General features: G+C 43.0%; 1 protein-coding gene across 5 annotated transcripts; it reads right to left on the bottom strand.

The window, feature by feature from the left end:
* Window positions 1-3,626: 3,626 nt before the first annotated feature.
* Window positions 3,627-22,420, bottom strand: LOC138173242 (zinc finger protein 665-like). Of its 5 annotated transcripts, XM_069103201.1 has the most exons (6): window positions 22,306-22,420; window positions 21,796-21,990; window positions 21,478-21,554; window positions 13,520-13,646; window positions 11,529-11,624; window positions 3,627-6,978 (listed from the first exon to the last, which is right to left on the bottom strand). In XM_069103201.1, the coding sequence occupies exons 2-6, from the start codon at window positions 21,944-21,946 to the stop codon at window positions 4,619-4,621; spliced, it is 2,811 nt and encodes a 936-aa protein (XP_068959302.1). In that variant the 5' UTR covers window positions 21,947-21,990; window positions 22,306-22,420; the 3' UTR covers window positions 3,627-4,618. The 5 variants fall into 5 exon arrangements, with proteins under 5 accessions (XP_068959302.1, XP_068959301.1, XP_068959305.1 ...); XM_069103200.1 differs by lacking the exon at window positions 22,306-22,420 and having other exon boundaries at window positions 21,796-22,285; XM_069103204.1 differs by lacking the exon at window positions 22,306-22,420 and having other exon boundaries at window positions 21,478-21,537; window positions 21,796-21,864.
* Window positions 22,421-23,297: the final 877 nt, after the last annotated feature.

Raw genomic sequence — 23,297 nt, 5'->3', positions numbered from 1 at the left:
CCTGGGGTGTGTGTCCAGCTTGCCAGAGCGTGTGGAGACCTCAGAGAGGGCACCCATCTAATACCTCCGGCAGCTGAGAAAACCCCAGCGTTTGGGACGAAAACTCCCCTGTCTGGTGGCAGAGTCCTACTGTGGCAAAAAGCCCAAAAGTCAAATCATTGAGTGGCAAAATGAGCAGGCAAAGGAAACAAAGCAGACAGAAGATTCCAACATTACACTCCTATTTTGGGGATAAGAAGGAGCAAGGCATGGAACAGGAGGAAATCAGTGAAGTCAGAACTCCTGCACCAAAAGCTTCAAAGGAAAATACAAGCTGGTTACAGGCCATAGAGGACCTTAAGAAGCAGATAAGAGAAGTGGAGGAAAAATTGGGAAGAGAAATGAGAACAATGCAAGAAAATTATGAAATGAGAGTCAACAGCCTGACTGAAGAAAATAATACCTTAAAAAACAGACTGACTCAAATGGCAAAGGAGGCTCAAAAAGGCAATGAGGAGAAGAATGCCTTAAAAAGTCGAATTTGTCAGATGGAAAAAGGATCTCAAAAGCTCACCGAGGAGAATCATTGCTTCAGAATTAGATTGGAGCAAATGGAAGCTAATGACTTTATGAGAAATCAAGATGCGGTCAAACAGATCCAAACAAATAAAAGAATAGAAGGCAATGTGAAATATCTCATGGGAAAAACCACTGACCTGGAAAATAGATCCAGGAGAGGTAATTTAAAAATTATTGGACTGCCTGAGAGCCATGACCAAAGTAAGAGCCTGGAAAGCATCCTCCAGGAAGTCCTCAAAGAAAACTGCTCTGATGTTTTAGAACGAGAGGGCAAAATAGAGGTTGAAAGAATCCACCGATCACCTCCTGAAAAAGATCCCAAAAAGAAAACTCCTAGGAATATTATAGCCAGGTTCCAGAATTCCCAGATTAAGGAGAGAATATTACAAGCAGCCAGGAAGAAACAATTTGAATATTGTGGAAACACAATCAGGATAACCCAGGATCTAGCAGCCTCTACACTGAGGGATTGAAGGGCCTGGAATGTGATATTCCGGAGGTCAAGGGAGCTGGGATTAAAACCAAGAGTCACCTACCCAGCAAAACTGAGTATCATGTTTCAGGGGAAAATATGGTCATTCATTGGAATAGAGGACTTTCAAGCATTTTTGCTGAAAAAACCAGAGTTGAATAGAAAATTTGACATTCAGATACAAGAAGCAAGAGAAGCATGAGAAGGTAAACAGGGAAAAGAAATCATAAGGAACTTATCAAAGTTGAACTATTTTTTTTTTTTAAGCAATCGGGGTTGAGTGGCTTGTTCGGGGTTGCATGGCCAGTTGTTGTTTCTGGGTGTGGTGCTGAGTCTCTGGGCCCAGATTTGATCCGGGTCGTCCCAGCACTGGAGCCGGTGCTCTTGCTCACTGAGCCACCTGGCCAAAGTTGAACTATTAACATTCCTAAATGGAAAAACAATAATTGTAACCTATGAAAGTTTTCTCAGTAGTTGAAGGGATTAGAAATATATATATGTCTTTATATGAGGGTATGCGGGCATATGAATACATATGTGAATGTGTATATATACGTTTACAGGTATACATAGATAGAGGGCACGGGACCAATTTAACAGGAAGGGATGATACTTAAAAGGTGAAATTAAGAGGTGAGAGGAATATAATGGGAGGAGATGGGGAGAGACAGAGTGGGGCAAACTATTTCATACAGAAGAGGCAAGGGAAAATTGTTACAATGGAGGGGAAGAATAGGAAGGCAAAAGGGAATAGGTCAACCTTATTCCTATTGAATCTGGCTTGAGAAGGGAGGGAAATACACACTAAATAGGGGATCTCACCCTCCAGGAGAATAGGGGGGGAAGGGGATGTGAGGGGGGATGATAGAAGGGAGGGCAGGCTTGGGGGGAGGGAAGTTGGAAGCACCCACTTTTGAAAAGGGACAGGATCAAAGTAGAGAATAGAACAAGTGGGAGGTGGGATAGGAGGGAGGGAAAAATAGTCAGTCTTTTACAATACATCTACTATGTTATTGTTTTGCATTAGCCACACATGTACAATCTATACTGAACTGCTTGTCCCCCCAGTGGGGGGGCGTGGCAGGGGGGGAAGGGAATGAATCTGGAACTGAAAGTTTTAAAATCAAATATTCAAATATATATATAAAAACAAGAGAAAGGAATGTATGAGAAAAGCTGATTCTCTGGGTCAACTGGAATGAGAACATGGAGCTAATTAATAAATACTTTTCATTTTTATTAATTTATAAGGAAAATAGCTTCTTATTTGCCCTAGAATATAGGCTAAAAATTAACAGGGAAATGAAGCAATTGCAGGAAAAGCAAGGTGAGAGTTCAAGTGGTTTTCAACTGTCATACGCATGTCAGTCATTCCATCCGCGCTACTGCAAGTTGAACTTTTACGTTTTTTTTGACACATGGAAATCACAGAATAGAAATTCTTTATGATGTATCTGAATTGAATGAGTCAACAAAAACCATAAAGAGTTTGAATGAGAGGTCATGCTTTTCACAGAGTTAGATGAATGTGACTGTGGTGACATGATTACTATCTGAAGGGCTGTCATGTGGAAGAATCTGACTTCTGTTTGGTCAAAGAGTAATAGTCAGAAGCTACAGAGGCAACGAAGCTATCATGCTCCTGGTTTCCTGAATTTTGTACTTAGGAGACCAAAAAGTTATGTCACTGGATCAATACCTATTCCCTGGACCCAGCTAAGTCTCAAAGTCGTTCTCACTGACTTAATTTTTTCAGCATAACCAGTTCAGTGATATGACAAGGACCTTAGATTTGCAAAGTTAGCCTGGCCTATTTGAAGCAGGTGCTGCTGAATTGAAAACTGAACTCATCCCCACATTGAGGAGGTCCAGAACAGCAGATGAGCCCATGCCCCACATCCTTTCCAGCACCCCACCCCAGACATCTTCCCATCTGCCTTGAAGCTAGACCACTTCTCCCTACCTGAAATAGTGCCACTGGACAGCCAGAAAAATGCCTCCAGGTGCTGAGGGAATGAATGTACTCAAGTTTGGGATTCCCCACCCTGGACTCAAGTTTTCTCTACTGGTCAATGGAATGAGCTGCAAAGGCAATGCCCATGCTCCTTGCTTACTGTCATCTGCTCCAATCAGCCTGTTTCCCACACACACCCCTAAAAACCCTAGTTCCTGTCTTCCCAGCTGTAGCTGGTTAGTAGGTGCTTAACACACGTTTGCTAGATTGTTGAAGACTGACTTAAGGAGGACACTCCAGAAGGGGTAACCCACTACCTCCCAAGGCAGCCCATTCTTCTTTTGACAGTTCTACTCATTAGGAATTATTTCCTTACTATGAGCTGAAATGCATTTCAATTCATCTGATCCTACTGCTCAGTTTTGACTCTGAGGGCCAGAAGAACATGCCTGATGCCCCTCACTTGACAGCCAATCAAATTCTTGAAGAAAACTCTCTTGAGTAACTTGGAGTAGGGCCTGTTTTGTCAAAAACAGTGTCTGACATGTACAGATGATTGACAAATGGTTAATTGACCAATCCCTTCTCAGTGCACTTTTTTCTTGGCCTTTACTGTACTCAGAAAACCACAGGACTCAGATGTTTCAAGATGACTTTTAATGTAGAACAGAATGCCACTGACAACGTTATTGCTCAAAGAAGAACATCTTTGTCTTTTTAGGGGTTTGATTGCATCACTGCCACGGAGCGGCAATAAGCTTCTAATGGTCTCCCTGGCTTACATCTTTCCCCATTGCCTCGACTCAGGTAAACTGAGTGTCCTAAAGTATAGATCTGTTGTCACTCCATTACTCAGTCAACTCCAGGAGTTTGTCTGTCAACAAGCATTCATCACCATTGACTTTAGGATTAAATATAGTCTTTTGTTTGACATTTTAAACTGCCTGGCCCCTTTCTAGATTTACTCCCCTCCAAGAACTCTATTCCTAATCCAGTTACTCAGGCCTCCTTGAAATCACACACACACACACACACACACACACACACACACACACACACACACACACACACACGAGACCCTCCACCTCCCAACTCTGGGTCATGGCCCCATCTGTCCCCCATGCTTGGAATGCTTTTGACTCCTCACTCTGCCATTTAGTTTCCCTGATTTCCTCCAAGAAGGCTCAAATCCCTTCTGCGGGAGACCTTTCTGAGTTCCCCAGCTAATGGTGCTAGCCCCTGTGCGATATCATAGGTCATCATGTAGTCCCTCATGTGTCAAATCCATAAGAATCCTTCAGGAGCAAGGATGTTGTGTGCCTTTCTTCACATCCATCATGCTTTGCACAGTACCAGGCACACAGCAAGCATTTAATAAATGTTTACAGATTCACTTCCAAAGGTTTCTGCATGCCTGTACCCCTACTGAATTTCGTCTTCTTAGAGTTTAGCCCAATGTCCAAACTGATCAAGATTCTTCTGGAGCTTACTTTGCCTGACAGTGTATTAGCAATCACTCTCATTTTTGGATAACCTGAAAATTTTATGAAGTCACTGACTTCAATAGCATAGAGCCAGACCCTGGGATACTGGATCAGATGCCTCCTGCCACAATACTATTGAATTGTTTTGTGCTATTCCTTGTACTTATTACAGTCAAAATGTTTTTCTCCTTTATGATTTCTCTGATGTCTAATAAGGTATCCCCTTTTGCTAAAGGCTTTTCCACATTCATTACATGCAAAGGCTTTCTCTCTGGCATGAATCCCATAATAGCTTCTGAGTAGTTCCCGGTCAATTATGGCTGTCCCACTTTCATTATATGCAAAACATTCCTTTTCAGTATGAGTTCTCTGATGTTTAATAAGATGTGCCCTCTTGATAAAGGCAATGCCACATCCATTACAAGGAAATGGTGCTTCTCCAGTGTGAGTTCTCTGATGGCTAATAAGGTTTCCTCGCTGTCTGAAAGTCTTCCCACAATCATTACATTCAAAGAGTTTCTCTCCAGTATGAATTCTCTGGTGTCTATTAAGGCTTCCCCTCACACTGAAAGTTTTCCCACATTCAATACATTCAAAGGGTTTTTCTCCAGTATGAGTTCTCTGGTGGGTAATAAAGTGCGCCCTTTCACTGAAAGCTTTCCCACATTCATTACAAGCAAAGTGTTTCTCTCCAGTATGAGTTGTCTGGTGCGTAATAAGGCTCACTTTGCATCGGAAACCTTTTCCACATTCATTACAAGCAAAGGGTTTCTCTCCAGTATGAATTCTCTGATGAGTGATAAGATTTCTCCTTTCACTAAAGGTTTTCCTGCATTCACTACATTCAAAGGGTTTCTCTCCAGTATGAATTCTCTGGTGTGTAATAAGGTGCCCCCTTTGGCTAAAGCCTTTTCCACATTCATTACATACAAAGGGTTTTTCTCCAGTATGAGTTCTCTGATGGATGATAAGGCTTGCCCTTCGGGTAAAGGACTTTCTACATTCATTACATGTGAAAGGTTTCTCTCCAGTATGAGTTCTCTGATGGATGATAAGGCTTGCCCTCCAGCTGAAGCTCTTCCCACATTCTTTACATTCAAACAGGTTCCCTCCAGTATGAGATCTCTCATGAGTAATAAGGCTGACTTTGCATCGGAAGCCTTTCCCACATTCATTACATGTGAAGGGCTTCTCTCCAGTATGAATTCTCCTATGTGCAAGAAGGTTTCTTCTTTCACTGAAGGTTTTCCCACATTCATTACAAGCAAATGGTTTCTCTCCAGTATGAATCCTCTTATGTGTAATAAGGTGACCCCTCTGTCTGAAGCCTTTTCCACACTCATTACATGCAAATGGTTTCTCTCCAGTATGAGTTCTCTGATGAATAGTAAGACTTACTCGATGTCGGAAACCTATTCCACATTCATTGCATAGAAAGGGCTTTCCTGAAGTATGAATCCTCTGATGGCTAATAAGGTTTCTCCTCTCACTGAATGTTTTTCCACATTCACTACAAACAAAAGGTTTCTCTCCAGTATGAATTCTCTGATGTGTAATAAGGTGTCCCTTCCTGATGAAGGCTTTCCCACATTCATTACATGCAAAGGGCTTCTCTCCAGTATGAATTCTCTGATGACTCATAAGGTGTGCCCTCTGGCTGAAACTTTTCCCACATCCACCACATGTAAATGGTTTCTCTCCAGTATGAGTCCTCTGGTGACTAATAAGGTTTCTCCTCTCACTGAAAATTTTCCCACATTCATCACATCCAAAGGGTTTCTTGCCAGTATTAATTCTCTGATGGGTAACAGAGTGTCCTCTCTTGCTAAAGTTTTTCTCAAACTTAATAGATTTTCCTCTAATGATAACAGATTTCCCCCTAATTTGAATTGCATTAAATTCGGTCAAACTTCCTTTGTGTCTAAAGGACTTCTGATATTTACTGTGGTTGTAATATTTCCTGCCAGTATGAATTCTCAGCAATTTGTTACTGTTTGATTTTCTGCCAAGGGATTTTCCGTATTTATTCTGTTTGTACAACTTTTCTCCAATATGAATTCTATGAAATTTAATTAGGTCTGAGTGGTAACTGAAGGGTTTCCTGCATTTGTTAGACTTAGAAAGCTTCCACCAGAAAGAGAAAGCCTTGGCTATAATTAGGTCAGGAAAATGGCTGAAGCTCTTTCCAGATGTCTTATATTTAAAGATGCTTTTTCCCATTGTCTCTTTCCATAGTGCAACTAAGGTTGACCCCAGATTAAAATGTCTCCCAAATGTTTTATATTGAGCATTATTAAAACTCATTCTGGACATGCTTGTTACTTGTCTAGACTGTCTCTCTTGGCAGCCCTTTTGTTCCTCTAAATCAACATCACCTTCCTCAGAGTTGCTCATCTGGGAATGACAGGTAGTGTCTTTTGGTAGAATCTTCTCCAATGATGCTCCTGTGCAATTGTCCTCCAGTAGACATAAGTCCTTGGTTCCAGAGCTGGTCTCACCACTGATGGAATCTGAAAGAAATTATTTTTAAAAGGCATGAGTAACTTTGCTGAAAGAGAAGTTCAGATACTCGTGTGCACAAGCACAAAATGGGGAAGGTATGGCCAAACAGCAATTCATCTGAAAAAAAGGTGCATATTTAGTTATCTGGATGCTCAGTCTAAGTAAACTGTTGTATGTAGCAGCTGAAGGGGCTCATTAGATGATATTTCATCTTGGGCTTCACTGAGAGAGCACAGAATGTGAAAAACCATAAGCCTGCCCCGGCTCAACCACAATGGCAGGCCTGCACCCATTCTGAGGAGACATCAAGGGCAGGAAACCATCCAAAGAAGCACTATCAGCATGGTGAACAGGCCATGAGAGCATCCGTGAGTCAGCTAAAGGAGATGGGATCATTTAGCTGAAAGAAGACACTCCCCACTTCTCCTGGACACGGGATATCCTGAGCATAGGAAATCCCACCAAAGAACTTCCATTACCAATACAGAGATGTCTATTGCGCTGAAAGGTTAGCAGCTTTCCCAGTGTGTGTCTGAGACAGAACTTGAACCTAGGATTTCTGGGCTGTCCATACTGTGACACCTTTGGCAGAAGGGGACATAATAGTTGAATTTGAAAGGTATTCATATGGAAGAGGTACAAGTTGCAAAGAGGAGAATTTGGGCTTTAATATTCTAACAATTAGAGCTTTTCAAAGGTGGAATGGAATGCTTCTGGGAAGTGGTGGGTTTCCCCTCCCTGGAGATCTTAAAGAACAAGTTGAATATTCACTTCTCAGTTATGTTGTAGGGTAGGGCTTGGACTAGAAGGTCAATGAGATTCCATCCAACGCTGAACTGTTGTGATTCTCTGACATATTTAAAGTAAAAGAAATCTCAATTATAGGAAAGTTTGTACATTTATCATTTCAGGTAAGGGAAGTAATAATGGAAAATTCTGATTAAAAAATGAAAAAGAATAAAAGAAAAATAATTTCAATCATGTAGAAAAAATTTTTAAAAATTAATCATTTAAAAATATCTAGAGAAAGCACAGGAATGTGATTAGTTGGCTGGAGGGTTATGGGACAAAGGTTCCAAGGGTCTTCCCCTTTTCCAACCAATCTTACCTTTGTAATTTGCATAAGCCAGGGGGCATACATGATGAAAGTTTGAAAGCAGTCATTGGCTAAAAGATCTGGATGAAAAGAACAGTAGTACTCCTCTGTCATGGATGCTTTACTAATCACAGCACCATCCAAAAGATGACAGAAGTGGCTGAAATACCTGGGCCCTGCCCCAGGAGGAGTTTTATTAAATACAGTTTCCCCCAGTCACTCGGCAGACAGAGGCTGTCACAAAAATAGCTAAATGAAGACAAAACCCCCCACAACAAAAGAGAGCAGCAGAGACACTGTGCCAGCAGGGAGTGGCCCACACCAATATCCAGTGGCGAGCAATTCCAGCCAGGAAGGCAATGACACCACCTTTTCCCTCGGTGTTACCTGACAGATTTCAGGAAATGTCAGTGGCAACAAGAGAGCCAAGAGGAAAATTCTGAAGTCATATGTACTGGTGAAGAGGAGACTACAGTCTTCCCATTTGCTGGTGACATGGTAGTTTCCTTAGAGAACTCCAGAGAATCAGCAAAGAGGCAGCCGGGACAATCAGTAACGTAAGTAGCAGGACACTCCTGGAGAACCAGTCAGAGGGCTGTGAAGCAAGGAAAAACCCACGGCGAAAGAGGAGAAAGAGAAGCCAGAGTCAAATAGATACGAAAAGCCTAACACAGCTGGGAGTCCATCCACCGAGGCACGGCGGAGACCTAAGCTCAACTGCAAGACACAAACCTTTCATTCATTAAGTGCTGGAGATACAAAAAGAGGTGAAGGCGGTACCTAACAAAAGCACAACAGAAATGACTGGAGGTATATGAGGTAAGATCTGTAAAGGATTTTGCAAGCTGTAAAGTGCTATATTTCTTGTTATTTTGTTTTTTTAGAGGGCAGAAGGTAGGGTGATTGGGGTTAAGTGACTTGCCCAAGGTCACACAGCTAGTAAGTATTAAGTATCTGAGGTCAAATTTGAACTCAGGTCTTCCTGACTCCAGGGCTAGTGTTCTATTTGCTGTGCCACCTAGCTGCCCCCTGCTATATTTATTATTTTCTCATGTTGCAGCAAACCAATATAACAAAAATTAAAATGTTAACTTATTATAGCCTTATAATTTATATTTATACATTTTATTTTTTAATTAATATTTTTGGGTGGGAAGGCAAGGCAATTGGTATTAAGGGACTTGCCCAATCTCACACGGTAAATGTGTCAAGTATCTAAGGCTGCATTTGAACTCAGGTCCTCCTGACTCCAGGGCCAGTGCTCTATTCATTGTGCCACCTAGCTGCCCCTATTTATTCATTTATAATTTGAATAAATTTATGTGCTTATTTATCTACTATCCTCATAATGTACATTGTGTATAATACATTGTATAATATATTACAGTTTATCATATATCACATATGATATTATAATATATATTTGCATTTTGTTTATATTTTATATGAATATTATAGTGTGGGTGAAGTAGTGAAATGCACCAACCATTCTAGAATACAATCTGAAATTAAGATCAGAAAGTGTTTGCCCGTTGATCCAGAGATCTTCACATTAAGTATATACACCAAGGAGATCAAAGACAGAAGTGTGAGGGATAATTTGCAGTGAAGTTTCCCCATTGTGAGAAATTCAGCATCCACTAGGCCTAAGTTTAGAGGTCACCTGACCTTGCAGGAATCTGGGACTTAGAGCAATGGAGGCCCTCCCCAGTGCCACCTCAGCACAAGATATGCCAAAAAAGGACAGAAGTGCTTTCTCAAATGTACATCGCTTGTTCCAGTCCTTGAGACAGATTGCTGCGTTTAGATTGTACATTTAACTTCCAGCCAATGGAAGAAAAGGGTCAGGAGGGGGGTGGGGGAGAATTGTGTATTAGTGCTTTATAACTTCACCATTTTCTTTTGTAAACTGATTCTCCTCCCTGACCATTTGTCAGGAGGGTGACCCTTTCTAGAGATCGTAAATAAACCATTCTTTTCTGCTTCCTACCTTGAGAAATCTCTGAGTATTGTTTGGGTAAGGATTTCTGTTGCATACACAGTTTTGGGGTGCACACAGAAGGAAGAGTCCCATTACACCAAAAAATTCACAACAATTCTCTTGGTAGTAACAAAGACTTGGAAAGAATGTAGCTGTCTAGTGATTAGGGAACAGCTAAAAATACTTTGGAACTTGGAATATTATAGCACCTCAAGAAATAATAAGTGTGAAGAATTCAGAGAAGCGTGAACAGATTTACATGAATTGATACAGATATGAATAGGAAGAAGCAGGAAAACAAAATATATAACGACTTTAACAAAAGACCAAAAGAAACTATAAAGTGAATACTGTATAATTCTATTAAACAAGCCTGGTTATGATGAAGAGATGAGAAAACATAGCGGCCTCCCATCTTTGTAATTCATGAGGGAAGGAAGGGGAGGATGGAATTCTTTTTTTTTTTTTAAAGCAATAGGGGTTAAGTAACTTGCTCAAGGTTACACGGCCAGTTATTTCTGGGTGTGGTACTGAGTATCTGAGCCCGGGATTCGAGATCCAGGTCATCCCGACACTGGAGCTGGTGCTCTTACTCGCTGAGCCACCTGGCCGCCCCTAAGCAATTGGGGTTAAGTAACTGCGCTACCTGGCCGCCCCTAGAGGATGGAATTCTTGATAGAAACCCTTTTTTTTTCTCTTCCACTTTCATTCTTGGTTATAGGGGATGGCTCTTTATGGAGGGTTTGGGATGTATGAAAATTAAAGTGATATTAAAGATTCAAAGTAAAATATATTTTTGAACACAGCCAGTATGTTTCACCAGTAGATGCATATTCATTACAAAAGAGATTTTTTTTTTGGCAGGGGGATGCCATGTAAAAAGAAAAGAAAAGAAAGAGTAACAACGAAGTACTGAATGCAAGAGAGAGAAAAGAAAAAGGCTCTGAGGCAGCCACCAATGAGTGCGACGGCTTTGATGATAACGCACTGAATTTATCAAATGTTTTTAAAAAGGAAACCAGCTAAACCAGATTCACAGTTTCATGTATAATCCTCTTCATATGTGGAAATGTTCATGCTCATTGGTGCTTATCAAGCTTAGATAAAAAAAATTATAAAAATTTAACAGGAAAAGAAAATGAAGGTCATTGAAACAGACAAATTAAAAAAATATCAAGAATTGCTTAGGGGTGCAAATAGCAAAACTACAACAAAAACTGCTCAAACTCCCCAATCATTAGAAACAATAAAATGAAAATCTCCAACATACATCAAGCGCATTACAAAGTTACAAAATCCAATGCCAGTCAGACCGTGAAGAAATACGAAATATATTGGTGAGCACCGTGGTCTCCCAGGAAGCAACACGGCAGTGAATGATGAGTTAAAACCAACATTGCCTTCTTGTACCCTGCAATTCAGCAAGGTCTCTTTAAAACCGTGACAGATGCAGGGAGACGGTGCTCGCTGCACTCACTGACCTGCACGAAAGACCCTCTGGTCTTCTCCACTGGGCATCCATGATGCTTCTCCTCTCACCAAGAGGGAAATGACATCCAGCTTGGAAACAGGAATCCCTGGAAACAAAGGCCTCTTTTTAATGGCAACGCTGAGCAGGTGTTGATCTAAGTCAGAGATAAGGAACGTGAAAAAAGCTCCAAAGACCTGAAGAGCATCCCAGGGCAATGGACGGGCAACCTCTTGAAGCTGGCTGTAGGACATGACTAATGGGGAAGAGCCAAAGACCAAGAATAAAAGCCATCCCTAGGCGGACATGTGATGAGAAGGGCAGACGAGCTGCCTCCAGGAGGGGGGAGGAGAACCTGTGGGCTCCTGGGAACACTCACGGTATCAGGACAAGAGAGGAGGGCCCTGGCTGGTGGTCTGCGCCCTCTGTGGCAAACTGATGGGAGATGTGGGCGAGGGTCACAGGGCAGGGGAGGGGACTGGGGCTTCCATCAACACCATCTGAGTATGGGTCACAGGTCTGAAGTAAGCTCAGGAAGAACATTAGTTCATTGGACCCACCCCATCTTGAGAAATCAAGACTTAGTCATGTACCTATAATATGGCAGGCATTTATTAAGTGTGGCATTACACTCTAACAACTATGCGAGGCATTGGGGGCAAAGACAAAATTGGAATAACCCAGGTCCATGAGGAACTTCCATTCTTTTTTTTTCATTTTTATTTTTTTGCTTTTTGGAGGGAGGAGGGTAGGCAATTGGGGTAAAGTGACTTGCCCAAGGTCACACGGCCAGTTTTTTGTGTTAAGTGTCTGAGGCCACATTTGAACTCAGGTCCTCCTGACCCCAGGGCCAGTGCTCTACTCACTGAACCACCTAGCTGCCCCAGGAACTTCCACTCTAATGGAGAAATACCCACACCCACACAGAGACATATACATAGACACAGATACACACAGAATAGACCCAAAAAACAAAGAAAATCAAGGCAAGGTAATCTAGGCGAGGAGGCCCCGTGTAGGAGCTAGCACTGAAGCAGGTTATGCAAGAAGGGCTGGGATGTCCCCGTGAGGACAGCAGCTAGGCCAGGTGCCCAGGACCACAGAGAGAGCCAAGTGGAAAGACTCGGGGGAGAACCCTCAGCTGAGCAGCGCGGGCTCAGGTCTAGTACAACGGGCTCTATACTTGATTTAAGGAAACTCAAGAAGGACCTTCTAGAGCAAGCCAGTGGGGTGGTCACAGCATCTTCCCTGGGGCAGTAAAAAAAATCATCCAACATTAACTATTTACTGTGGAGAGAAAATTGTGTGGGAGAAACAAGAGGTGTAGCTAAGACACAGTTCCTGCTTACCTCCCTCCAGGGGCTGCTAGTACAGAAGTCAACAGACACCCAGGAATTGTGCCCTGGGGAAAGGGTCGGGGTGGGGCAGGGAATTCCCTTAGGGAGCAGACACCAAATTCCGCTGAGATTTAGCAAGCATCTAGCCCTTGAACAGGGTCCTTAACCTAGAGCCCCACAGACCCTGGGTGGGCAGTGGAGAGATTTCAGGAGAAAATAGAACTTGGATGGGAAAAAAATTAACTTTAATAATTAAAAATTTAACTTTCACTAACCTTAGGTTTCCTTTCTAATCCTAGTATTTTATTTTATGCATTTAAAAATACTGTTCTGAGAAGGTTTTACCAGATTGCCAAAGGAGTCAATAACCCACAAAAGGTTAAGCACCCCCATCTAGAGTACGACTGAGAGCCTCAGGGCCAGCACAAGGAAGCTTTGGAGTTTCCACAAGAACAGGAAAAGAATTTTTACTTGGAAACTCAAAACAGAAGCTTTTTCTCTAAGGGTCACAAAGGATCTGAGACTCTCCCAACACAATGTGTACTCCTGAATATTTTTGCACAATAAGCCAAAATTCAGCTCAGCATTTCCAAGTGCCCACAGGGTGCAGTGTGAGACTGCAGACTCCAGTGGATGGCTTCAGAGTCACCAAGCTAAAGGTGCTTACCCAGGGAGACCAGGTTCTCATAGGTCTCCAGCATCACATCTCTGTACAGGGCCCTTTGGGCAGGATTCAAATGTCTCCATTCCTCCCAGGTGAAGTCCACAGCCACGTCCCTGAAGGTCACTGATGCCTGAATCAAACACATTCCATCTTAACTTTGGACCATTCTTCAAATATTCCTTAATCACTTACTATACCCCTCAGTTCATGATACTCAAATTACTCGATTTCACCATGTTGAATTCTCTCTACAAGTTAACTCCAAGAAAATCACACACTTTTCTCATTAGGTCCCAAATCACAATCTGATAGACAACACAGACATCAGCAGTCACACTCCAAATACTTATTTCTACCATTCATCCTCCATTACTGATTAACTTAGGCTGGGCAAATTTCCAAGGCAGTTTCCCACGAAGGGCATAATAAGCTAAGAAACCTTCTGAGTTCCAACCTCTGAAGTCATTCTGCTTTCTCTTACTAGTCACCCACCCCTTTGTACTGTGGAGACCTGGAATAAAAGTTTATGTCCTTCTCCTGTCATAACGTGTATCAACTACATGTTCTGTGTATAAAACTATGCTAAGTGTTAAAGGAGATCTTTCCTTTTGTATTAAGGCTCCTCTCTCCTTGACCAACATTAGAGCTCAACCAGCCTTTTCAGCCCTCGTCTTTAATTCCAATGGTTGATTGATGGAATCTTCATAGGAAAATCTCCAGAGGGAATCTCTCTTCTAGACAGATCCTGGCAGAAAAGACTCCATAACTGGCAGATACAGTCTGCTTCTTTTAAGGCTTGACTGATATCCTTAGTAGCTATCCAAAAAAGCTATTGTTACCTTTGCTATTCTATTATGCAAGTCATCTTCTCTGGGACATATTGGTGGAGAAGGAGCTTAATGTTGCATTTTGCTCTGCCAAATCAAATGCTAATTTATAGTTATAAACAATCAGCCCAATGGAATGTATTCTCTGAAAGTCAGGTTGTGCTGTGCTGGGGATTACTGTCTGAGAAAGCCTTCCTGTTCTCTTCTCCTTCATCAAGCGATCCCTCATCAGATGCATGTGTTTTCTTCATCAAGGTTCGTGGCTGGGGAAGTGGGTGCTGGAGTCAGCAGGTCTCTACTGAAATCTTTTGGAGGGATCCATTCAGAAGTCGGAGCAGCCTAGGACCCTTTGCAAGCAGCTGGAAAACACCCTTTCATGAGTTCTTGCCAAATTGATTCCTTAATGCTCTCAAAGCAAAGCGTGAACCTTCTGTCCGGAATGTGGCTTGTTTCAGATATGTTCCCTTTACTTTTTCTTCACAGTTTTCTGCTTCCTTGCAATGCACAGGAGAGTGTTTAATGAGAGTGCAAGCACGGTGGCTCCATTGGTCCAGACAGCCAAGGGTCCCAGCTCCATCTGTAACAACTGTAAGGATGATGAGGTTTTTCAGTCTCATTCCAAGACTTTTTACTTTTTCCTCATCATTTATTCCTGTTCTATGTGATTATAGTTTTCACAATAACAGAATCACTGAATTGGAAGAAACCACTGGGGACACCAAATCAGTCAACAAGTATCTATTAAGTGCTTACATCATGCCAGGCACCTGTTGGGAATAGAAACACAAGCAAAAAGAAAGAATCCTTGCCCTTGAGGGGTTTACATTCTAATGGGGGGAAGTTGTGAAGGGAGAGAGAGGGAAGGTACCTAGTATGGGGTCATGATGGAGAAGTCTGGAGGGAAGCCTGGTGAGAAATGAAGGAAGGGCCAGCCTGGGCACCTTCCTTAAATGAAGATTCTGGGAGGAGCCGACCAATCAGAGAGGGAAGGGCCAGAGGGTGCTTCCAAGGTGTGGATTCCAGGGCTGAAGAGATCTTTAGGATGAAGAGGTTTCTGGGGCCTGACAGAGGAAGCCTGGAGAGTAGCCTAGTAAGAATGAAGAAGTCCACGCCATACCCGAGTATAGCATATACAATAACCCTGACAAGTAGCCATCCAGTCTTTGCATCGAGATCGAGAAAGAGAGAGAAGGCGAGAGAGAGAGCTGTTTTTGTATTTGTACATTCTGCATTTCTATTTCTTTTATCATTAGTGACTTGGAACATTCCTTCATATATTTGTTAATAGTGTATAATTTTTCATTTGAGTGTTGTTTTATATCCTTTGACTATTCAGTTATTGGAATGAAGACCAGAATTTAGATCTGGTCTCAGACACTTACTAGTTGTGTTACCCTGGGTAAGTCCCTTAACCTCTTTCTTCCTTAGTTACTTCAACTATAAAATGGGGATAATAATAACACCTACCACACAGGGTTCCTATGAGGTTCAAATGAGATTTTTTCAAAGCACTTAGCACAGTGCTGGAACACATTTAATTGACATCTTTTATTTTAACATTGCCTAAAATTCCCCGTGTAGACCTCCTCTCCCCCCCTCCCACACAGACAATATTTGCAAACATTTAGCACAGTGCTGGCATAGAGCAGGAGCTTAATAAATGTTTCCTTGTTTCCTTCCTTCCTACCAGAAATCACAAGGGGTAACAACAAAGGTCAGTGAAACATGAAATATTATGAGAAAAGGCTGAGACAACTTTGAAATCCAGCCAAGAGGGAAGCTGACTTCAAAAGTGAAGCTACTGGAAAATTTGACAGGAAAATACAAGGGGAAAAGACTGAAATTGGACCTCAGGAGGGGAAAAAAAAATGAAAAAACCTCTGTGCAGAAAATAAGCAAATAAGATACCAACAACAGAAGGGAATATGGCTTTCAGATCAGCTAAAAGAGTCCAGAATTATATGAAATATTCCAAGACAATGGAAAATGAATCAACATATGATGAGGCAGAAGCCACTTTGAATTCTGGAGTGCACAGAGCCACAGCTAGATGTTTCTAAACGATTTAAAAGAAAAAAAAGAGATAGAATTTGGAACTCAAAACTTTAAATAATAATTTAAAAAAAGAAACAAAAAATAAAAATTATGAAAGCATAATTTATGGCCCATAAAGCAGAAATAATTGACAGAACAGAAAGACCTGAGCCCGTGTGGAAAGTCCACTAAAGGAACAAAAGAGAGGACAACTGATTAGGAATGCAAATATACAGAAATAAGGTATAATATAGAAGAGAAGCAAAAAGGCAATAACATTAAAAGATAAACATAAAAACATCTCTATAGGAGCAAAACATGTTGATCTTCAAGATAGGATGCAAAAAGACAATTTGAAGATAAGAAGTCAAAATACCCAAACATTATAGTTCAAGAGGTAATACAAGAAAGCCGCCCATAACTTCTGAACATTGAAAACAAAATGCCATTCAAATGAATTTACAGATGTCTTCCAGGAAAACAAACAATTCTATGCTGCAACTCCCAGGCATGCAGTGATTGACTTTTTAAAGTTCTATTATTTATTCATTCTTAATATTTTATTTTTTAAATTTGAAGTCTAAATTCTCTTCCTCCCTCCTACTGCTCTTACCCATGGAGAAGACAAGGATTATGCTAATTATACATGTGAAATCATGTAAAATATATTTTGATATGACCCATATTGCAAAAATAAAAGCAAGAGAAACAAGTGAGAAAATTATATTTCAATTGGCACTCAGAATTCATCATTTCTGTCTCTGGAGGTAGACAGCATTTTTTCATCCTGAGCCCTCTGGAACTGTCTTGCATCATTATATTGATCAGAATAGCTTAGTCTTTCACAGATGATTATTACAACATTGCTGTTACCATTCTTCCAGTTCTCACATCATTTTGCATCAGTTCAGACAGGTCTTTCCATGTTTTTCCATCACAATCATATGCCACAACTTGTTCAGTCATTCCCCAATTAATGAGTATCCCCCCCAATTTCCAATTCTTTGCCATCTTCTACAAAAAAGACTCCTACAAATATTTTTTGTACATAGCTCCTTCCTTTTTCTTTGATCTCTTTCAGGTACAGACCTGGTAGTTGTATTGCTAGGTCAAAGGGTTTGTACAGCCTTATATAGCCCTGTGGGCATAGTTCCAAATTGTTCTCCAGAACGGTTGGAACAGTTCATAACTTCACCAACAATATATCAGTGTACCCATTTCCCCCCACTGTCTCCAGCATTTGTCATTTCTGATAGTATGAAGTAGAATCTTAGTGTTGTTTTAATTTGTCTTTCTCTGACATTGTGTTTTCGAGCATTTTTTATATGACTATAGGTAGTTTTGATTTTTTCTGAAGACTACCTGTTCATATCCTTTGACTATTTATCAATTAGGGAATTACTTTTATTTTCATAAATTTGACTTAACTCTCTGTACCTTTGAGAAATGAGTCCTTTATTAGAAAAACTTGCTGTAAAACTTTTTAAAGTTACTTCATTATCTATGGTACCTTTTAGCAAAACATAGTTTCCTTGATTACTTCTTTTAATAAGGTTGAGTTTTCTTTTTGCTTTACCCAGGATCATGATTGCTATCCCTACCTTTTCAAATTTCAGCTGAATCATATTAAATTCTGCTACAGTCCTTTGTTTTAACTTGGTGTGTATCTTTCTGCTTCAAGCATGTCTCAAGTATGTAAACATACTGTCGGATTCTAATTCCTAATCCATTCTGCTACCCATTTCCATTTTATGGGTGAGCTCATTCCATTCACATTCACAGTTATGATTACTGTGTATTTCCCTCCATTCTATTTTCTTCTCTTCATTCTTTTCTCTTTACCCTAAACCTCCTTGACAGTCTGTTTTGCTTCTGATTATCTCCTCCCTTAATCCAATCTCCTTTTCATATCCTCCTCCCTTCCTATTTCCTAGTTGGGTAAAACCAATTTCTATACACAACTGAGTGTGTGCATATATTCTCCTTTGAACCAATTCTGATGAGAATGAAGCTCAAACATTGTCCAAACCTACCCCCCTCCATTTTCTCCTCCACTGTAAAAGCCCTTCTTTGTGTGCCTTTTTTATGTGAGAAAAATCTCCCCATTCTGCCTTTCCCTTCCCCCCTTCTCCCAGTGCGTCCTTCTTTCCCACCCTTTTCCTTCTTTTTTTTTTTTTTTGGAGATCATTTTAACATAATTGACTAATACCTATTCCCTTTGTCTACAAAGACACCTTCTAAAAACTGTTCTAAAAATGATAAAATTCTTAGGAAATTACATGCATCATTTTCCCATGTAGGAATGTGTACAGTCTAACCTTACTGGGTCCTTCACAATTACTCCTGTGTTTGCCTTTTTTTTAGGCATAAATTAGGCAATCTACCAGCACTTATTAAAGGCCTGCTGTATGCCAGGCATTGAGCAAAGCAATGGATTAAATGTGTGGTAGCCAAGAATCGGAAACAAAGTAGATGTCCATCAACTGGAGAAAGCAAACCAGCCATGTCACATGAATGGAATTTTGGTGTGCTATTAGAGATGATGAATAATATAGAGAAGCTTGGGAAGTTCTGCATGCACTGATGCAAAGTGAAGTAAGAAGAACCAGGAAAACAAAACGATGGACTATAACAGTGTAAACAGAGAGACCGAGAACCGCCAAACACTTAGAAGTGAATGAGACCGAGTGCCAATGGTTCTAAAGAGGAGTGAGGAGCCAGCACCGCTGACATCTCAGCAGAAGTGGGAGGTCCACGGCTGTGAAGCATTGCATGTATTTTCAAAATTTTTCAATGTATTGATCCTGTTTTTTTCTCCTCTTCTCTCTCTCTTTTTTAAAGTCTTTGTTATATGTGGTAAGGGAGAGGTAGAGGACTATGAGGGGAAATTTAGGTAATGTTAAAATAAAAGACATCAATTAAAATACAATATTTGATTAATATCTTGTATTTATAATACATATCAAATATTGTAGCAAATATTTAACATAGATATTAAATATTATAGATCTGATAACTTCTGTTTCAATATTGACTAAATTTCCCCTTATGGTCTTCTTTCTCCCCTCCCACATATAACAAAGACTTTCTAAAGAAAAGTTTGTGTATACATATATATGTATATACGTACATCTGTGTGTGTTCCCAAACTAACCAGAAAATACTTTCTGTATGGCTGAAAATGGTTAGTTAATTCTGTGAGGTCCTTTTATTTATTTATCTTTTTTTTTCATTTATTATTTATTTATTTTTAATTTACTTTACTTAACCTATCCAGGTTATTTTACTCTGTGCTAAGCATAATTTTAGGTTATATTCTATAATAGGTTTTGCTGAAATTGTTTTCATCTCTTTCTTTTTGATTACTAGTAAGAAGGTCTACCTCTCTGATAAGGGAGAGGAAAAGTGTTATAGGGTAAAGTCTACTTAAATAACTCTAAACAGCTGTTCTATTCCCCATAAATTTCATTTTTAAAAAATCTTGAATTTTTTTTTTTTGCTTTTGGGGGCCAATTGGGGTTAAGTGACTTGCCCAAGGTCACACAGCTAGTAAGTGTTAAGTGTCTGAGGCCACATTTGAACTCACATCCTCCTGACTCCAGGGTGGTGCTCTATTCACGGTACCACCTAGCTGCCCCTTAATTTTTTTTTTAAAACACCTCCAGAGGAACCCACTATCTCCTGAAGCCGTCCCTTCCACTTCTGGATCCACTAACATGTCAGAAAGTTTTCCTTCATATGAAACATTTATTTCCTCTTACAATCTTTGCCCTGCTTCTAGTTCTACCCTCTGAGGCCAAGCCAAAAAAAAAAAAAAAAAGCCAACTTCTCCCATCAGATACGGTGGTAAAGTTCTCACGTTCCCCAAAACCTTCTCTTCTCCAGTCTAACTGTAACCATCCATCGGTCCAGGATGCTCTGCTATGGGCACACTTCTCCTACTGTGTTTCCCCCATAATAAGACCTATCCCGAAAATAAGCCCTCCCCTTACTGTGTAAGATTCCTCTAAAATAAGCCCTCCCCCGAAAATAAGCCCTATTGAGATTGCTACTGTAGTGAAGGTGATCCCCTGCGCTACATGCGACATTACGGTACCCTCTGTATGCACCGTCCCTCCTCCCTCCCCCCCCAGTGAAACGCACGCCGCGCTCCGAGCTGCATCCAACCAGAGCTGCAGCAGTGAGCGCATCCTGTTCTTCCCCAGTGATTTGCTTGCTGGCGCCATTGAGAGCAGTGCCGCGGAGGAGAGCTGAGGCAGGACAACATAAGCCCTCCCCTGAAAATAAGCCCTCTGGTGTTTTTCTTTCCAAAAAAATTAATAAGACAGTGTCTTATTATCGGGAAACACGGTAGCAGGCAGCTTCCTAAGAAGAGCCAGGACAGACTGAGCGCAGAGTAAGAATGAAGTCCCACAAAGCACCCCTTCTGTCTCTCTCTCCCATTCCTCCCTCACCTTCTTTCCAGCTGCCCTTCAGCCCTCTCTCCCCCTGCCTCGGCCTTCCCCAGTCTCTGTTAGAGTCTTTTCCTTGTCTCTTGTCTATGCACCTAGCTGCGTGCCTGGCATATAGTAGGCACTTAATAAAAGGTTGACTGATTGATCCCACCTCTCTAAGGGCTGATTTTTGTTGTCCTTCACTCGTGTCTGACTCTGTGACCCCATTCAGGATTTCTGGGCAGAGATACTGGAGTGCTCTGCCATTTCTTTCTCCAGATCATTTTAGGGATGAGGAAACTGAGGCAGACAGGGTGAAGGGACTCACCCAGGGTCACACAGCTGGGGTGAGGCTGGGGCTGCATTTGAACTTGGGTCTTTGGACTCCAGCCCAGCCTCCGCCCACTGCACCCCCCAGCTGCCATCATCTATTCCTAGTCACAAGCACACCTGCTTTCACAATCATACACAGTCAGTCCACATCATGGAGACACCTCAGTCCTACGGATCTACAGGGACCTTCCTCATCCCTCATCGGATGCTGCGGGAGAGTAAGGAGGCTTGGGTCCCTGGGGCGGACTTGGTGAGCTGGGACCGCGGGATGGTACAGAGTGGTCACTGTAGGGACAGCGGGCACTACGCCCACGCAAGACTCCAGAGCACTCACCTGCATCCTGAAGATGCTGGACCTCGGAGTCCTTCCCTCTGCACCTCTCACTCCGCGGTCCTGGGGGGAAGGCTGAGCTGCAGACAAAGCAGTCATGGGGGGACCACCCCGCCTCCGCAGCGCCTCCCTCCCCCAGCCCACGCGTGACCAAGCCCCTCTTCCTGAGCAGCCTCTGATCTAGGACCCGCTTCCTCCAGCACCCCACACCAGGTAAGCAGCCTAGAGGCGGGCAGGAAGGCCCCGTGGTGAGCGGGGGGGGGGGGGGGCGTGGGGGCCGTGACATCGCTCCACTCCCCTCCCCACTTCTGGCCTCCTCACCTCTCTTTCTAAACTTGGGGACCACCATGCTGTCCATGGCCCACGTGCTCCCGTGTCTTCTCCCTGCCCGTGGGACCATCAGGGACGGCCCCGACCACCGTGGGCTGGGGTCCACATTGCGGGGGGCTCCTTTGCCATCTCTGTCTTCCATGAAAGCCGGTGCGCCCCGGGACCTTCCCTCTGGAGTCCGGGTCCCTGGAGCCCAGAAAACACGATCACACGTGGGCACCCAGGCTTTCTGAATCATTCATGCAGGACACTGTGACCCCCAGCCACGGGGGGAATGAGGGCTTCCGAAAGCTCCTCTGGGACACAGTCATGTCAGAAGCCAGCATCCCCCACTCCCACCCGTGAACTTCCACACCGCTCCGCACCGGCAGGCACAAAAATCTCACTCGCACGCACATGCGGAACTGGCCATGTCAGCCCAGAGCCGCGCACAGGTGCACGCACATTCTCGGACACGCGTGGGCGCCAGCCCTCTTCACACGCACACTTTCACTCACTCACCAGGAAGGATCAGGAGCGCTGAGCCCAAACTCAGAGCAGGGGGCTGGGGAATGGGAGGGGGGGGAGGAGAGGGGCGGAGGGGGGGGGGGGGGCAGCGGGCCTGTCCCCCCCCCCCCCCCCCCCCCCCCCCCCCCCCCCCCCCCCCCCCCCCACACACACACACACTCTGGCTTCTGCACGAAACCAGCCCTGAAGTTTGTCCTCGGCAGGGGAGACTCCCACAATGCATCGCCCTTTGGGGGGCGCTCCTCATTGGATTGGCTAGAAGCACTAAGCATCCTGGATGTGGGGGGAGGGGGGGAAGAGGGCGGACAGATGCATGCTGGGAAATGTAGTCCGGAGACAGGGCCCGAAACGCCCCCAGCACACGCCCTTCCCGGACTCCAACTCCCAGAGTGCTCTGCGGCCTTCTCCCAAACTAGAGAAAGCAAAGGGCTCCCTCTAGGGGGCGGGAGATGCAGGTGGCTCTATCGCTGTTATTGAATCAGATTCCCAAGTGGAGCAGATGGGGAAACTGAGGCCCGGAGAGGGGCAGCGACTTGTCCAGGACAGAACCAGGCCTCAGACCTCAAACCCGGGGCTTTGGGTTCCCATTCCAGCTCATTGCCACCGCCTTCCAAACTACAGGGATGCAAACCGCCCCCATAGGAGGTCCGACTGAGGCGCTCGCGCCGTCCTCCCTTCCCCTCTTTCCCCCTCCCCGCACCCCCCCCCAGTCCTTCCAGGAGGCTTGAAGGGGGTTTAGGAGGAACATCCCCTCATTTTAAAGCCAAGGACACTAAAGCCTGGAGAGGCCAAGTGACTTTAAGTAAAGGAGCCTATGCCTTTAAATGGTGATCCAGACTCAAGGACATCTGGGGATACAAAGTAACCCAGAAACTCACGCCCACAAGCAGCTGCTGCTTCTTTAATTTTTAGAAATTAACAAATGCCAAATAAAAGGGACATTTTCAGTCCCTGGAGGGCAGGGACTGTCTTTGCCTTTTTTTTTG

The sequence above is a fragment of the Petaurus breviceps genome, unplaced genomic scaffold (genome assembly GCF_028583685.1).
Source record: "Petaurus breviceps papuanus isolate PSGF00001 unplaced genomic scaffold, PetGlider_PUasm1.0 567, whole genome shotgun sequence".
Classification (NCBI taxonomy): Eukaryota; Metazoa; Chordata; class Mammalia; order Diprotodontia; family Petauridae; genus Petaurus; species Petaurus breviceps.
This window is presented reverse-complemented; position numbering and strand designations above follow the sequence as displayed.

Bases quoted from the DNA above. Each gene is read 5' to 3' on its own strand.
- LOC138173242 (XM_069103200.1), bottom strand. From the start codon at position 22,042: ATGATTCAGAAAGCCTGGGTGCCCACGTGTGATCGTGTTTTCTGGGCT. The intron at 11,625-13,519 runs GTAAGCACCTTT...CTTTGTTTCCAG, and splicing joins TGAGAACCTGGTCTCCCTGG to GGATTCCTGTTTCCAAGCTG. The intron at 6,979-11,528 runs GTCAGTGAGTGC...AATTTCTTTCAG, and splicing joins CCAGAGGGTCTTTCGTGCAG to ATTCCATCAGTGGTGAGACC.